Source organism: Onychomys torridus, chromosome 23 (genome assembly GCF_903995425.1).
Source record: "Onychomys torridus chromosome 23, mOncTor1.1, whole genome shotgun sequence".
Classification (NCBI taxonomy): domain Eukaryota; kingdom Metazoa; phylum Chordata; class Mammalia; order Rodentia; family Cricetidae; genus Onychomys; species Onychomys torridus.
The window spans coordinates 3,025,541-3,042,695 of NC_050465.1; the positions used below are offsets into that span (position 1 = coordinate 3,025,541).

General features: G+C 42.1%; 1 protein-coding gene across 4 annotated transcripts in view; it reads left to right on the plus strand.

Moving 5' to 3' along the window:
• Nucleotides 1-17,155, plus strand: part of Gigyf2 (GRB10 interacting GYF protein 2) — a 127,543-nt gene that overhangs the window by 95,079 nt on the left and 15,309 nt on the right. For all 4 annotated transcript variants that reach the window (XM_036173789.1, XM_036173790.1, XM_036173792.1 and 1 more), the window contains 4 exons: nt 1,603-1,764; nt 5,199-5,357; nt 12,151-12,387; nt 15,774-15,896. In XM_036173789.1, the coding sequence (XP_036029682.1) occupies nt 1,603-1,764; nt 5,199-5,357; nt 12,151-12,387; nt 15,774-15,896 (681 nt within the window). The remainder of the gene's footprint in view (nt 1-1,602; nt 1,765-5,198; nt 5,358-12,150; nt 12,388-15,773; nt 15,897-17,155) is intronic.

The following is a 17,155-nucleotide window of genomic DNA, read 5'->3' on the forward strand; positions in this document are numbered from 1 at the left end:
TACCTCTACTTAGTTGGGATAAGTACATTTGTATTCCAACTTTATTGTGCCCTTTTCTCCCCCCCCCCCAAAAAAAAACTAAAGACTTCAATTAAAATTGGTTAGTATTAAATTACTCAATAATGATCATGGTATATTTTACTTGCATTATTCATGTTAGGCTTATTTGTCATAAATACTGATAGAAAATATCTGCTGCATTGTTAAATTTTTGATCTGTGACTTGCAGTCCTACATTGAATCTTTATAATTATTTCCTGTTATCCTGGGGCATGAATCTGAAATGTTCAGCGTGATCGTTAGATCCTAGAGGAGCTAACAGTCCTGAATTTGGGTTTAGAACTTGCCAAAAGAGGATGTCTATACCAGAGCGTGGTATGATTCTAATTAATGCATCTTACAGAGAGTGTGAAAAGATGAGAGCTGTCTCCATAAATGAGAGAGGGAGTGTAGATCTTTACAGTTGTTGAGTTTAGTATCCCCTGTTTCCTCATGCTTTCTGCTAGGGACATAGAGGTGAGAATAAGGTCTTTTAAGTAGTTTACCAGTCCTTTCTCTGGTCTGAGAGACAAGCGGCAGTTACACTTACAGGGTGGTCCAGAATATATGGGCTACTACTGCTCAGCTTAGGGGGTGGTGACACTTGATAGTCAACGATTCCTAAGTTACTTTGCACTTCATGATCTCACCATTGTAGTCCTGACTGTTCTAGAAGTTACTCTATAGACCAAACTGGCCTCCAACTTAAGATGGTCCTACTGCCTCTGCTTCCTAAATACTGGGATTACAGGCATGTGCCATATTGCCTCAGCATGGGTTTTCAGATATAAAAATTAAATTGCATTTAGAGGAAATAGTCCTAGCTAGATAGATTTGAGAACATTCAGGAATCAGTAAACAGTAATTTCACTTGACTTGCAGCCAGGGTACAATCTGAGGAATAAGATGAGCAGGGCCGTCATGAGTTCCTTGCACATTTTATGATAGAATTTATTTTCGTCGCAAGGAATGCTGTCAGATAAGCCTGGCTCCCCCCACCCCGAACCCCCTTTACTGATTAGGTTTTGAGCCAAGGAATGCAGATAGAGACAGAATTTGGAGTGGGAGGGTTGGGTAAGACTTTTAGAATACAGGTGAGAAAAGAAAAGGGTAGTTGACAGTGGGTGAGATTAGTAAGCCCTGCGTTCATTCTTAGCAGCCATGCTGGTAGTTGTTGAAACCTTATAGTCGCACTGTTTGAGCCCATTCGGAAGTGTTGTGTAGAGACGAGTAAAGAAATACCATACATACACTTCAGGACACTTCTGATGTTACTCGCATGTAGGCCACTTGTGTCCCACATCTTAGAGATGTGCTGTAGAGTCATTGAGGGAAGAGGTGGCCAAAGTGGAAGGAATATGCATGTAGTTTAGAAGAGCAGAAAAGTGATTTTGGTTCCATGTTGGATCTTAGAGTTCTTCCAGGGTTTTCCCTCCCCATTGCAGCACAGCATGGTGCTGTTAAGTGAATGGCAGCATCTGCACCTCTCACCCGAAATGACTGAATGCTTTGGGTACCCCTATGTTTGCAGTCAAATCAGTGGGCATTCTCTCTCACTTCCAGTTAGAGCAGGAGAGAAGAGAGGCAGAAATGAGGGCAAAAAGGGAAGAGGAGGAGCGGAAGAGGCAAGAAGAGCTCCGGAGACAACAGGAGGAAATTCTTCGGAGGCAGCAGGAGGAAGAAAGGAAAAGACGGGAAGAAGAGGAGCTGGCTAGAAGGAAGCAGGTATGTCTCTGGGAGCTCTGCACACAGAAGAGAAGCTTCTGGTGATGCGCTTCCTTCCATATCAAGAAGAATGGGAGAGAGGGCTCTAACAGAAGGATTAGAAAACTCATCATCTTCAGGAAGAACTTCTTCAGGCTTTTAACTTTGGATAATTTACTCATAACCTAATTAGATTTCAGACATTCTGGCCTTCATGGTAAAAACATGGAGTAATTTTGGTGCACAGTCAAATGTGCTTTAAAAAACAAAACCCTTTGATAACATACATATAAAATGTTAAGTGTGCAGTCTTTGTTTTTCTGTTGTGATTCCTCCGCCATCCAGTTACAGGATAGCCTCAGCTTCCCAAACTCAACAGTCTTAATCCATGAAACAGTGATTTCTATTTCTTTTTTCCTGCTATCTGTATTCTTCTTTCTGTCTCTGTGATTTTGAGTACTCTGGGCACTTCATGTAGTCAAACAATATTTGTCCTTTGATGACCGACTTAAATTTATTTAAGTCATTGTCATAGCATGTGGTCAGAATTTCTTCCTCAAGGCTACATAAATTTGTTATATGTAGATAGCACATTTTGTTTGTTTGTTTTTGTTTCTCTGTAGCTTTGGAGCCTGTCCTGGAACTCACTTTGTACACCAGGCTGGCCTCAAACTCACAGAGATCCACCTGCCTCTACCTCCCTAGTGCTGGGATTACAAGTGTGCGCCACCACTGCCCGGCTAGATAGCACATTTTGATTTACCTGTACACAGACATTTGGAGGACTTCCATGTGTATATTTTGGGTGTATAAATAATGTTGCTGTGACATGAGTATACAGATAACTGCACCATTACTTTCAACTCTGCATATATACTAGAAGTATATTTGGCACATTATACATGAATTCTGTTACATAATTTTCATGTGCCCACTTGCAATGCGTAAGGGTTTGAGTATCTTTTTGCCTTTCCTAACACTTTTTATTTCTGTTTGTTTGTTTTTTACAGTGATACTTTTGGGAGGTATTATAGTTATCTCATTAGGGTTTTGATTTACATTTCCCAAGTAATAGTGACATTGAGCATCTATTTATGTGCTCAGTCATTCAGATGACTTTGAAAAATATATATATGTGTGTGTTTATCACTAAAGACCTCTGCCCTCCAGTCCATTTTAAAATCTTTTCAGCTGTCTGTTGGTGATTTCAAAAGCAGGGAAGAAAAACCCTCTAAACATAGAACTGTGTAATTGTCCCTTGATATATCTTCAGCAGTTTGGTTGTGGGACCTCTTACAAACATGAAATGCACAGATGTTTGAGTCTTTCTGCTAACTGTGTGTACACAAGCTGGGTCAGGCCCTCAGCCTCCCTTGCCTAGATGATTTACTAATCTGCATAGTGTAACTGCCGTGGCAAGTCATTGTGCTTTCCCACTAGGGATCAGTGACCCAGTACAGAATGAGTTTTTGTTTCTCAGCTATTTTCAGTCTTCAATTGAACTACAAGTAAATTTAAAAACAAAACAAAACAAAACAAAAAAGTCATGTAATTATGTAAGAAATATGTCGTTTGTACTTAGTGTTTTATAACCTAACTTTTGACCTTAATGAATTATGTCATCATTCCATGCCAAGTATTACTTATATGCACAAATCTACATCATCACACTTACTGGCTGTACAAATTTTGCTTTCTGAACTTATAGTTTAGCTAGACAACTATTGTTGGATATGAGACTTATTCTCAAGGTTTTACTGTTTCTTAGGTTGTCAGAAAGTTTTTGTAAAGCCTTTATTTTTATCCAATAAGGTTAACTAGTTTTTCATGGTGTTTTTACTGTTTCATTTTGAGGAATTTATTGTTCTTAACTTGCTTGGTCTATTTTTCTGGTGGAGTTTTTATAGACTCTAATGGAAGACTCCCCTCAGGTGGCCCCAAAACGTAGCTTTTAGTCACAAGTTTGTACTTATTTGCTCCAAGATGTTCTCTGTGAGGAACAGAAGGATCTATGATGAAATAAAAACAGATGTCGTAGATAAGAGCACTGGCTGCTTTTCCAGAGGAACCGGGATTTGATTCCAAGCACCCACATGGTGGCTCATAGCTCAAGTTGTATGGCAGTGGTTCTCAACCTTCCTGATGCTGGGACCCTTTAGTATGGTTCCTCACGTTGTGACCACCAACCATACATTTATTTAGTTGCTATTCATAACTGTAATTTTGCTACTGTTATGAATAGTAATGTAAATATCTGATATGCAGGGTATCTAATATGTGATCCCACCCCCCAAGGGGTTGCAACCCATAGGTTGAGAACTGCTATTCCAGGGCATTCAATGTCCTGTTTTGCTTTGAGGCCATCAGACATACATGTGGCGCACAGACAGATACACATTCAGGTAAAACACCCATACACATAAAAATAAATAAATCTTTTTTTAAAAAGAGGCTATGAATTTGAGAGGGAGTGAGACATGGGGTGAAGGGAGGTGGTGTAAATATAATACACATACATGAACTTTTTTAATGATTAAAAAAAAGCCAGGCAGTAGTGGCATAAGCCTTTAATCCCAGCACTTGGGAGGCAGAGGCAGACAGATCTCTTGAGTTTGAGGCCAGCCTGGTCTACACAGAGAAACCCTGTCCCGGGTTGGGGTGGAGGGTGGGTTAAAAAAATGCATTTAATTCTGCAGTACTCAGTGTTCCCTACATGATTCTGTATTGTACTTATTGGTGGGATTTTTATCCTTCAGAAGATGTTCTGGGATGCATGAGTTTTCTTACTTCACTAGGTTTTGGTGTTTTTATAGATTTGGCTTCTTTATCCTTTATATTTTTAGTTGATTAAAAAATAAGGACTAGGGTTGGGGATTTAGCTCAGTGGTAAGGCCCTGGGTTCGATCCTCAGCTCCAAAAACAAAAAACAAAAAAAAAATAAGGACTAAAAAACACTCACAGAGAAAGCAATGCCTGCGTTCCAGTGCCTTCTCTAGTATCAGTAGTAAACATGGGACAAGCCAGGATAGACGACTGTTTTACTGTATACCAGTATTTTAAATAGTTAGCTTTTTGTTCATTTTATTTCTTTTGGAGATGGGGTCTCACCATGTAGATCAGGCTGGCCTTAGAACTATAGAGATCCTACTGCCTCTATATCTGAGTGCTAGGATTCAAGGCCTTCATCACCAGGTCCAGCTCTATTAATTTGCCCTCCATCCCCACCCACCCCCGCCAAGACAGGGATTCCCTGTGTAGACCAGGCTGGCTTCAAACTCAGAGACCCGCCTGCCTCTGCCTCCCGAGTGCTGGGATTACAGGCGTGCGCCTCCACCACCGCCCGGCCTGTTTGTACCATCATATACCCACCTCTCACCTTACACGGTGCTTATCACTGCAGACTTGTTCTAGACTCACACCGGTTTCACACCCACTCTGCCCACCCTGCTGTTTAGGAGGAGGCTCTGCGACGGCAGCGGGAACAAGAGATGGCGCTGAGGCGGCAGCGAGAAGAGGAGGAAAGGCAGCAGCAGGAAGAGGCGCTCAGAAGACTGGAGGAGAGGAGGAGGGAGGAGGAGGAGAGGCGGAAGCAGGAAGAGCTGCTACGCAAACAGGTGGCCGGACCCTGCTGTGCTGGGTTTGAAGCTGGGGGTGTGTAGAGGACCCAGCTTCCCGACAGTTCCCAAGGGAGACCTAAGTGCTCCGAGGCTTGTTACTTCCCTCTGTCTTTTCAATGGAAACTTGTTTTCTGAGGGAAACAGAAACCCGTCTTCCTAATTTTCTTCATCTCTGTGGTAAAAGCACAAAAGCTGTGGGATTTTTAAAACTTCTTATTTTTGAGATGGGGCTCTCACTGTGTCGCCCTCTATGTCTTGGAACTCACTCTGTAGATTAGACTACCTCCAGTCTCACAGAGATCTGCCCACCTCTGCTTTCCAATGCTAAGATTAAAGGTATACACCACTCTTAAAAAAATTTAATGAAGTTCAAATAGGATGGATTTTTAGGCTTTCTATTCTCTGTATGCTTTTTTGGTGGCATGCTTTAAAACACTTAGGTTTCCCCCACTAATTTAACATTTTTAGCTTTCTTAGATATGTGATCTTTGTATTCTGAAAACATTGTTTGTTAGATACATGTTTTACACGTATGTTCCCTTAGACTCTGGCTTGCCTATTTTCTTTGTCCTTAGTAGTTTTTGGTTTTTCGAGACAAGGTTTCTCTGTAGCTTTGGAGCCTGTCCTGGGCTAGCTCTGTAGACCAGGCTGGCCTCGAACCCACAGAGATCCACCTGCCTCTGCCTCTCGAGTGCTGGGATTACAGGCATGTGCCACCACCGCCCGGCGTATCTTCTTTTTTAATTTTAGAATTTTGTAATTCTTTTTTATATATGAGTATACTTTATTTACATTATTTCCACCCTTGCCTGTCTCCCTCCAACTTCTTCCCTTCCTCTATCCAGCCCTCTTGAATTCATGACCTCTTGTTCTGCAGATATATATATATATATATATCTATCTATCTATATATATATATATATCTTTATCTATATCTATCTATCTATCTATCTATCTATCTATATATATATATATATATAGATATAGATATATATAAATAAACAAACACACACGCACACACCCTCCTGAGTCCACCTGTTGCCCATAGATTAAACTTGTTTAGGGCTGACTACTTAGAATTGGGAAGCCCATCAAGGGGCTTTTCCCTGCAGAAAAATTATTCTCCCTCCCTTGGGAGCCATTGACTGTATGTAGCTCTTCATAACGAGGTGAGACCTTGTGAAATTTTTATTTATGTTGGTATATCAACTGATGTGGTCATTTCAAGTCTCATGCAATCAACCATAATGTTGATGGGCACAGCATCTGTGCCAGATCTTCAAGACACTATCTTGCAGCAGCTGTCTTGATTCTTTGGTTCTCATGGTTCTCCATGATGTTTCCTGAGCCTGAGTTGCAGGAGTTGTGTTGTAGCTGTGTGATGTGAGTACAAGGACCATGTATACCACCAAACAAATATGGAGGTCAGAGGACAATTTCCTTAGGCGTTGGTTTTCTCTTTCCATCATGGGTTCCAGGGATCAAGCTCAGGCTGTCAGCTTTGCGTGGCTGGTCCTTTTACCTGCTGAGCCATCTTGGCTTCCTGGAGTTAGATCATTTTAATCTTTTCCTTACATTCAGAGAACATAGCCTCTAAGTTCTCCATGGTGGTGTGTCTTGGTGAACATCTCATGTATATTTGAAGACGGTCTGTTCCTCAGCAGTTGAGTATAATTCTGTGAATGATATCAAGATGATTAATACATTCAGATGTTTTCCTTATTTGTGTCTAGTTTTGTCACTTGCTAAGAGAGCCATGCTAAGGTTTTATTGTTCATTTCTCTCTTTAGCTTTTTTCCTTCTTGTGTTTTGAATTCTGTTACTGGTTGCATACAAATCTACTATTGTTCTGTCCTAAGATCTTGTTTCTAAGTTTAGTTGGTAGGTTCTGTTCCCCTTAATGGAATGTTTGTGAGGAACACACTGGAACAGTGACGGGGAAAGGAGACACAGCATAAGCTACCCAGATAGCAGAGCAGCTCTGTTGATTAGTGAGTGGGGTTACAGATACCGAGCCAGATTGCCCGCACCTTTTCTGCTGTCTTGATGAGCTTTTTAATGTCTGCAAAATGTTCTTTTAGTCACATTATGTGTCTGACAGTCCATCAAGGTGGCACTGTGCAGCTACTCTTAAGCTTTTGTATTTGCAGGGTGTGTGTGTGTTGGCGGCAGGGGCTGGGCTGGGGGAGGTTCTTCAAATATCTAGTGATTTTTTTTTTTAATCAGATTGGTTTATTTACTTGTGCATCTGTGTAGTGTGCATGTGTGTGGGTACACATACCTATGCTTGCATGCAAAGGCCAGGAGAGGGTACTGGGTATCCTTCTTTATCACTTTCTGCCTGTTCCTTTGGGGCAAGGCCATGAACCTGGGGCTTACATTCTCTTGACTACGTTGGAAGCTAGCAAGATCTAGTAATTTCTGTCTTGGTCCCCTTCTGAGCTGGGTTAAGGCATGCTGGAACATTTGGGTTTTACATGAAAGTTGGCATCTAAACTTCTTATGACTGAGTGGTAGGTTCTCTTAACAGCTGAACCATCTTTCTAGCCCCTTTAGTGATTAAAAAAAAGTATGTGTGCATTTGGGCAGGTGTGTATGTGTATGTGCGTATGCACGTATTCTCAGAGGTTCTCCTCTAACATTTTCTGCCCATTCTTCTGAAGCAGGGTCTCACTGAATCTGGAGTTAGGCTGGCAGCCAATAAGCTTCAGCTGTTCCATCTGCTATCTACACCACTGGTGTTATAGGCACCACACCTACCTCTTTATGTGAGTGCTAGAGATTTGAACCCAGGTCCTTATGCTTAAGTAGCACAGGTCCTTACCCACTGAACCATCTCACCTAGCTCTTGTGGGGTTTTGAGAAAACATATAATGAACGTTGTGATTAAAAAGCTTATGACTTCTTGCTGTCTTGGAAAGCTTGTTTTGGTAGGCATTTGCCTTGCTGAAGGCAGTCTTTGAAGCTGTCTTCCTTAGCACTAGCCTGTCATAGAGCAATTGGACACTTCTCAATTCTTCCAGCTGCTCCATTTTTGTTCAGTCCTTAGCATTGCCTCACCAGGTTGGGTCAGCCAATGGTTTCAGCAGCTTTGAGGATATGTGGTTCCTTCCATTATCCCTCTTTGCAGACCTGCCTTCTAAATGTACAGCTGTAAGACGAATTGCCAAACAGTCTTATTAGTAAGAACACCTGGAGCCAGATATTGGGGTGAAAATTGGGAGATCAGAGAAGCAGAAAGAAGCCAGCCTTGTTCTTACCGCTAGGAAATCCTCAGCCAAAGAGAGAGCTACTTCCTGTATACTCAACGCCTTTCTGTCCCTGCCATCTCACTTCCTCTCTCTGCCCAGCTACATCACTTCCTTTTTCTGCACAGACCTCTATGGTTAACTAGTGCTGGGAATTAAAGGTGTGTGTCACCATGCCTGGCTCTGTTCCTAGTGTGGCCTTGAACTCAGAGATCCAGAGAATCTCTGCCTCCCACATGTTAGGATTAAAGATGTGTGCTACCATTGCCTGACTCCTGTCTTTAATATAGTAGCTGGCTTTTCCTCAGATCTCCAGATAAGCTGTATTGGGGTGCACAAATAAAATATCACCACATACAGCCACCCCCTTTGTCCCAGAAATCACACTTTTACTGTCTCCCGTACTTAAGGACTCTGTGAAATCAGGTAGTACCTTCAGGAGAAAAGTTGCAAATTTGCAGATACTTTGGGTCTTTGTTTTGTGGTGCTGGGGATTAAGTCCTGGTGTACTAGGAAGTGCTTTCCCACTAAGCTAAGTCTCTGACCACTGATAGACTCTTGTTTCACTTCGGTGTTCTGTTTGTTACTATTATTATTGTTGTATTATTAATTGGTTGGATTGGTTCTTTCATTTGTTTTTTGATGCCTTAAATTTTGTTCATTGCTTTTAAGTTACAGACTTTGGGGCAGTCATGGTATTCTACCACTGGGGGAAACCAGTCCCCGTCCCCCTGTCGTCCCCCCCCCCCCAAAGCATTCCATTCTAGTACTTAAGACTTTATTTTTAGAATAGTTCTAGATTTTCAGATAAGTTGGGAAAGTAGAAAGCACCCATATATATATCCTTCATTTAGTTTCCTCTGTTATTAATATTTTACGTTAGTATGATACACTAAGTACAATTATAAGGCCATTTAATTATAAAAATTCCATTGTTTATTCAGATTGCCTAAGAGTTTTCTAAACATTCTCTTCTGCTACAGGATTACATTCTTACTAATCACATTACATTTGGCTGTCATGCTTCCTTATGTCCTTGGCTATGGCAGTTTCTCATACTTAAATTTTTGAAAGATGTTTTAAATTAAAACAGAATTATCACTTTTCCTCCTTCCAGCCCCTCCCAGGTATCCTCCTTTGAATCTCTCCATGCCCCCCACATACACACAAGTATGTATGTACATGAATGCACAAATATGTATGTATGTGTGTATAATACAGCTTGCTGAGTCTTACATTGTTGTCTGTATATATTATATGGTTTCAAGGCTGACCATTTTGCATTGGACAAGCAGTAAGGAGGCTCATCCCTGGGAGAGGCAAATTCTAGCAATCGTTAGTTGCCTGTAGTTCTTCGTCTACGGGTGGGACCCCTTAAAATTTCCCCCCTTCCATATTAATATGTCCCTTAATATTACAATTATTCCTGTCTTGTTTTCATAGCCATTTCTAGGAGAGACTGTTTGACAGCACACTTCCTGGGGTTCTGCTCTCACAGTCTTGCTGCAACCCCATCTTCTTAGATGTTCACTGTACTGCAGATTGTCCATTGAACCTGGCCTTCCCGTGGTCTGTTGACCTCTGTGTTGTGTCCAGATGTGGTTTCCGGGATGGTCTCCATTCACTGTAAGGAGAGGTCTCTTTAATGAGGAATGGCAGCTGCCCTTGTCTGTGGCTATAAGGAGGAGATTTAAAATTTGTACTAAGAAATTATGCTGGTCCAGCAAAGTGGTTAGAGTAGGTTCTTTTCTAAGATCCATGACCTCGCTAGCCCCTGGAATTGGGCTGGGTTTCCAGTACCAGACATGATTTCCCCCTGTTAAGTAAGCTAGTTAACTCTGCCATTTCTAATGCAGTAGAAAACCTTTTTTTCCCCTTCCTCTTCAGGGTTGGGAGGTGGTGAGGTTTTGAGGCAAGGTGTCTGTCACTGTGTAGCCTAGTCTGGCCTGGAACTTGAGATCTATTTGACTCAGCCTTCCAAGTGCTTGGATTACAGGTGTGTGCCACCATACCCAGCAAATATTAACAGAAGAATTTAGGAAATGGTTCAATCTTCAGCGGCTCACAGAATCTGTGGGTGATGAAGTAAATGTCAGAGTTAGTATACTTTAAAGTACAAACACTGAAATAGCCAACTTAAAGTGGCTCAAACAATATATATATATATGGCATGCTGACCTCCAATGCCAAGGAGATCTGACCATTGTAAGACCACTAGGCCTTTAGCCTTAACAAACAGTGATGCTGTCACATCATTTGCATACCTTTCTTCTATACTAGCTCTTAGAGCGTTGATTTCTGCTTTTGTATTCTTTACCTCAGGTTGTGACTCTTGTATAACCTTGTCCAGTGAAGGAGTGATTTTTCTCTATTATTTTTTGTTTGTTTGTTTGTTTGTTTAGAAAGGGTGTCTTTCAGGCTGGAGAGATTGTTTAGAGGTTAAGAGCACTGACTGCTCTTCCAGAGGTCCTGAATTCAATTCCCAGCAACCACATGGTGGCTCACAACCACCAGTAATGAGACCTGGTGCCCTCTTCTGGCCTGCAAAGACACATGCAGGCAGAATACTGTATACATAATAAATAAATAATTTTTTTTTTTAAAGAAACTGTAGAAATGATATCTTTCATAAAATTCTCCAACCAGATGTCTCCTTGGCCTAAATAAATCATGACTGTTCCTGGTTTTGGAAGCTTTAAAACAAAATTTTTAAGTCTCTTGAGGTGGCATGCAGTATTATTTGCAAGAAAGATGGCTGAAAGGAATGGTTGCTTGTTAGGTTGAAACAGGTTTTATTTGTAGCAGATTTAGGAACATGTCCTTCTTGCTGGGGAAGGGGGTGGTTAATATGAATGAGGAGGAGTCTATGAAAGAAAGGATGGAGAGGAAATCCACCTCCCAGAGGTTCACAGCCAGCTTCAGCTTAGGACAGTGTGTTATTGGACAAGATAGAGCATTACTGGTGTGGCATACCAACTGCTGAGCACTGAGCGAGTGAACCAGAGGACAGTGAGCTGAAAGAAATGGATGCAGGGAAGGGGAAGTACTAGAAGGTAAAGAATGAATTAGGGAGAGAGGTTTTGAAAAAACCCTAGGGCCTGTGGGTCATACAGTAGAATTTAGTGAGCTGAGGAGTCACTTTGGTTCCAGGTCTGGATGAGTCTCGTTATAACTATTGTTCTTGCCAGATCTTAATGGCTTCTTGTGAAGCACCCTGGAAAGCTTGCTCAGCCTGTAGTACTGAAATGACATTTCCAGGAGACTTTGTTGCAGCAGGTGGTAAGCTCCTTTTGAGATCAGCACTTTGACCACAGACCTAAGTGACAGTTCTACAATGTGTTCTAGTTGGATCCTAGAGCACACTAGGCCTATGTGACCCTGTAAAACCTGCTTCTCCCTAATGTTATCCTAAGCTTTGCTTTTGCTTTACCATTTCTGTATACTGTCCTGATTTTTTTTTTTTTAAAGCAGTATGGACTATCCCCCCTCCCCCCCACAATTGATAAAAATTGTCTTTCTCTTTAATTTTTCCTTCTGGGAAGGAAGAGGAGGCTGCCAAATGGGCCCGGGAAGAGGAGGAAGCCCAGCGTCGACTGGAAGAGAACCGGCTGCGCATGGAAGAGGAGGCAGCCAGGCTTCGGCACGAGGAAGAGGAGCGCAAACGGAAGGAGCTGGAGCTGCAGCGGCAGAAGGAGCTGATGCGCCAGAGGCAACAGCAGCAAGAGGCTCTTCGAAGGCTGCAGCAGCAGCAGCAGCAACAACAGCTGGCACAGATGAAGGTAGAGTCCTAGACACATGAGGAGCCACTTGTGTTAAATATCGTGTGGGCTGTTTGCCTTCGTCGAGTGCGTGCGTGGTGTGTGTGTGTGTGTGTGTGTGTGTGTGTGTGTGTGTGTGTGTGTTGAAATGAAAGGCACACACATGATAAGGATAGGACATGCAGGGGCACAGGCACAAAGAGTTCAGTCTGCTTGGTGTTTTTGAGTGGGGTTCTGTAGATGTAACCGTCTTGTTAAATAAGAAACACAGAGCCAATTGCAGAGTGAATAGCCAAGGGGTCAGAGCAATAGCTGAGAGCTGAGAACCTTACCCTTCACTGCTGCTCTGTCTTTCCTTTCCACAAGAGAGCTACTTCCTGTGTCCTGTCTTTTATATAGACTTTCTGTTCTGCCTTCTCATTGGTTGTAAACCCAGCCACATGACTTCCTCATCACTGCCTGTCTGTACAGGACCTCCAGGTCTTCTATGGTTGGTATTAAAATTAAAGGCATGTGTTGCCATGCTGGCTGTATCCTTGAACACACAGAGATCCTGCCTAGCTCTGCCTCCCAAGTGCTGGGATTAACGCGTGCCCCACCACCACCCAGCTTCTGCTATGGCTTGCTCTGACCCCAAGGCAACTTTATTAATATACAAATAAATCACATTTCAGTACAAATAAAATAACACTCTAGGGTTCCATGTCAATTGAAGTGCCTCCTCTTTACAATTTCGGCACTGCTGACAGGAAAATCAAAGAGAAGAAAGTGCTCCACAACATTTGAGGGCAGCAGGCCTGACAGCATCCTGCTTTCTGAGTGGGACCCACAACACAGCATTCAAACACAGTTACCTTTGGAGTCTTATTAAAAATTGGTTGAAGACAGGCCAAAGATGGAGGCACAAACCTTTAATCCCAGAACTCAGGTGACGGAGGAAGGCAGATCTCTTGAGTTAGGTCATCATGGTTTACATAGCACGTTCTAGGCCAGCTAGGGCTTCACGACCCACTCCCCCTCATTTTTTTTTTTTTTTTTTAAAGTGTATGGAGGTAGAAGATTCAAAATACTGTTTGAGGTTGAAAATTAATACTAAGAGTCTGCTAAAAAGGATGGTGAGGATGAATAGGAAGGGCCAGTGGGAAAGAACTGCTTTGATACAGTTGGCAAGCCTGAATTTGTTGTTTGTCCAGATCTGAAAATCACGGGTAGAAGCTGGGATATGGCAGAGCATGGGTTGAGGACTGATCATGGAATCAAGTAGATGGAAAGGTTAAGAGGACCTTGGTAGGATGCTCTACAAATGTCATGTTGAACCAGAAGTTAAGTTTAGTCTCCCTTGTCTTCAAGGAACTCCCAGGCTAAGATGTGAGGGAACTTGGAATCCAGTGTAGAGCAGAGAAGAGGAGGTGCCATTAGTAAGACGGTAGTTCTCAGGGATGTCACCTGGATCTGTAAGACATGCAAGCTTGGGTCTAAATAAACTCTTCAAGGGACTCTGATATTGGTAAAATAGGAGTCACCATCCCTCCAGGCTACTTCCTGAGATAAGTCAGCTTCCAGTCTTTTTTCAGAGCTGAGGACCAAACCCAGGACCTTGCGCTTGCTAGGCAAGCGCTCTACCACTGAGCTAAATCCCCAACCCCCAAACCAGTTTTTAAGGGGATAGAAAGATCTTTCAAGTTAAACAGTTTGTTTTGCGGATGAGGTTTATGAGAGAGAGGCATTGCAGTGAGCAAGGTTTGAAGGTTAGAGACACTCCAGAATCTGAAGTGGAAATATTGAAAGCTGGAGAGATGACTCGGGGGTTAAGAGTGCTTGCTTGCTACTTTTCCAGAGGATTCCCATTGACTACATTACATGGCTCCCAGGCATCTATTAACTCCAGCTCCAGAGAATCCTGTGCCTTTGTCCGGCCTCTGCTAGTGCCTGTACTCACGTGCACACAATCCACACATAGCCATACACATATACATAATTTAAAAATACATCTATAAAAATTTATTTTTATTTTATGTACATTTGTGTTTTGCCTTCATTTATGTCTGTGTAAGGGTGTCAGGTCCCCTGGAACAGGAGTTACAGACAGTTGTGAGCTGCCATGTGGGTGCTGGAAATTAAACCCAGGTCCTCTGAAAAAGCACCTAGTAAGCCATCTCTTCAGCCTTCTAAGATAAATCTTTAAAAAGTAAATTTTAAAGCTTGTCCAGACTATGAGGAATGAGATGAGTATGGACAGGGTCCCTAACGTCCTTAGTAGATACACTCTGTAAAGGATTAGAACTTAAGGTTTGTAGAACATGGGATAGCACTCTGGGGTTTGCGGGAGAGCTAAATGGAAGATGAACTTGAAGGAAACAGAACTGTGGTTATCAGATGAGCAATTAGACAAGGGACAGAGTCCTAATTGAAGCCTGTTTGGTTTGGAAGATTGGGAAGGAGGAGTTGGCAATACCATTAATTACTGTACTTCCATTCTTAGGTACCATACCAACAATTTCCATATGTTATATCACTTCTTCAGCGTGTTTTCTCACAAAGCTTAGATATTGATAACCTGTATTTTACTAAAAAAGAAGAATATTCAGAAACTGAGTTTCTTGTTGAGCCAACCAAGAGTTGGTAGCAGAGCCATGCAAAGTTTGTCCAAAGACCTTTAAAATGATTTGAAATTATAATTTAATTAATTTAAAAAGAGCAAAGAATTCTCTTTAGAAAACCAGGCTTTGAAAACTCGGGTCTTCAGGACCACATGTTTGTATTCTATTTTGCTCATTAATGTAAAGGATGGATAAAGCCCCCCCACCACCACCAGCAGCTTATTAATTTTCATGACTAGAACAAGGGCTAGGGCTACATGGGAGCCTAGTTGTTAGCAGGACACAGGATGAAGACTGCCTGCCTCTGCCTAGAAATCTTGGGCTTCAGTTCACTCACTAGGTCCTTACATCATGTCCTTTGTGGCCTTTATGGATTAAAAATCTTGTTGTTTCGGTTTTTTCGAGACATGGCCTCTCTGTGTGGCCTTGTCTGTCCTAGAACACTGAAGACCAGCCTGGCCTTGAACTCACAGAGATCTGCCTGCCTTTGCCTTCCAAGTAACTCTTTGTTACTGCTTTTGATTTTGACTCTATTATTAGTTGTGTTGATGCTTGATGTAACAGATTTTCACCCAAATGGGAGAAGCAAGCATTATACATATATGTATTTTTTAGTTGTTTTAAAATAAACACAGGCTGGGAGAAATGAGCAAAAGAAGCAAGCCAACTGAGAGAATAGTGTGGAAAAAGAATTTTTAAATGAATACTGTAAAGGTGAGGAAAAATGGAGGCTCAGACCATAAATGTTGTTATTCTTCCTTGTTTGCTGATGCTTTCCCATCTGTCATGTGTTTGTTGTTGTTTTAGCTTCCCTCTTCTTCAACGTGGGGTCAGCAGTCCAGTACAGCACCGTGTCAGTCCCAGGCCACACTGTCATTGGCTGAGATCCAGAAGCTGGAGGAAGAACGGGAGCGGCAGCTCCGAGAAGAGGTGAGCAGGAAGAGCAGCCTGGTCCATACTCCAGGCAGCTCAGTGTGCACTGCGGCTGATGGCTCTTGATGATGGGTACTGTCAGGAGTGCTGTGTGCCTGAATTTGACCCATTGTTACCAAACCCTGCAGCCTGCAGTTTGGACCCTTTGGTATAAATGAAGGATTTAATAGGAGTAACAATTAAGATAGGGTGACATAATTGTTTTCTGGAACTTTCTACTGTGGCTTTTCAGCTTTTATTTAATTCATAAATAAAAGTAATAGCCTTACACCTGTGTACATACAGACAGCACTAATAAACTCAGTGGGTTGTTTAAAAAAAGAGAGAGATGAGTGATCATGGGTGGTGGAAGGTAGATATTACCAAAATACATTGTATGTATGTATGACATTCTCAAAGAATAATGAAAAATACTATTTAAGAAATAGAGTTTGTTGAGAATTGTGTGTAAGTTTTGCCCACCCTGTCTTAATTCCTTTTTCTGTTTTCATGTTCAACCACCCTTGACAGAAATAACTTAATGGAGAAAGGGAGTCACGGCAGCAGGCACTTGAAGTGGCTGGTCACATTGCACCCACAGGAGAGGGGGTTGTGCACATGCTAAAGCTCAGTTCCTTCAGTCCATTGTACATCCCATGGTCCTACTTAGGGAATGGTGCTGCCCACAGTGGGCATATCTTCTCATCTGAGCCAGTTTAATCAAGATAATCTTCCACAACCCAGAGATTGATTGTCAGTTTGGTATTAGATCATGTCAAGTTGACAGTTAACACTAATTATCACACACCCACTTGTGAATTTGTAGTTTTGAATGCAGGAGACATTCTTCTGTAAAGGATATTGGGTCTTCTGACTAGCCCAGAAAAACCTGTAATATGACAAAAATAGCATCTCTACTTTTAACTCTAAATCACCAAGTTCATTATAGGATAGGAAGGGTACAAGAATAGTGAGAAGAAGTTGGAGAGGATAGTTTTTGATGGAGAGAAGATTATTAATTCACAAGGGCTGCTGTTAGTTGTCTTGTTCATTGATTGATTCAGCATCTGTTTACTCATTCATAGTCTGGAAGTGCAGCCGGGTATAAAACTGATGAAATGCTCTGCCCTCTAGCTAAGGCGAGATGGGCCACAAAAATTAAGTAAACAATTGGTGCTTTAGAGGGTGGGAAGTGTCAGAGAAAGAGAATTGCTAGCAGGAAGGGAAGGGGAGCGGGCATGGAAGTTGTGAGTGGCTAGGGATGGAACTGTAGATTG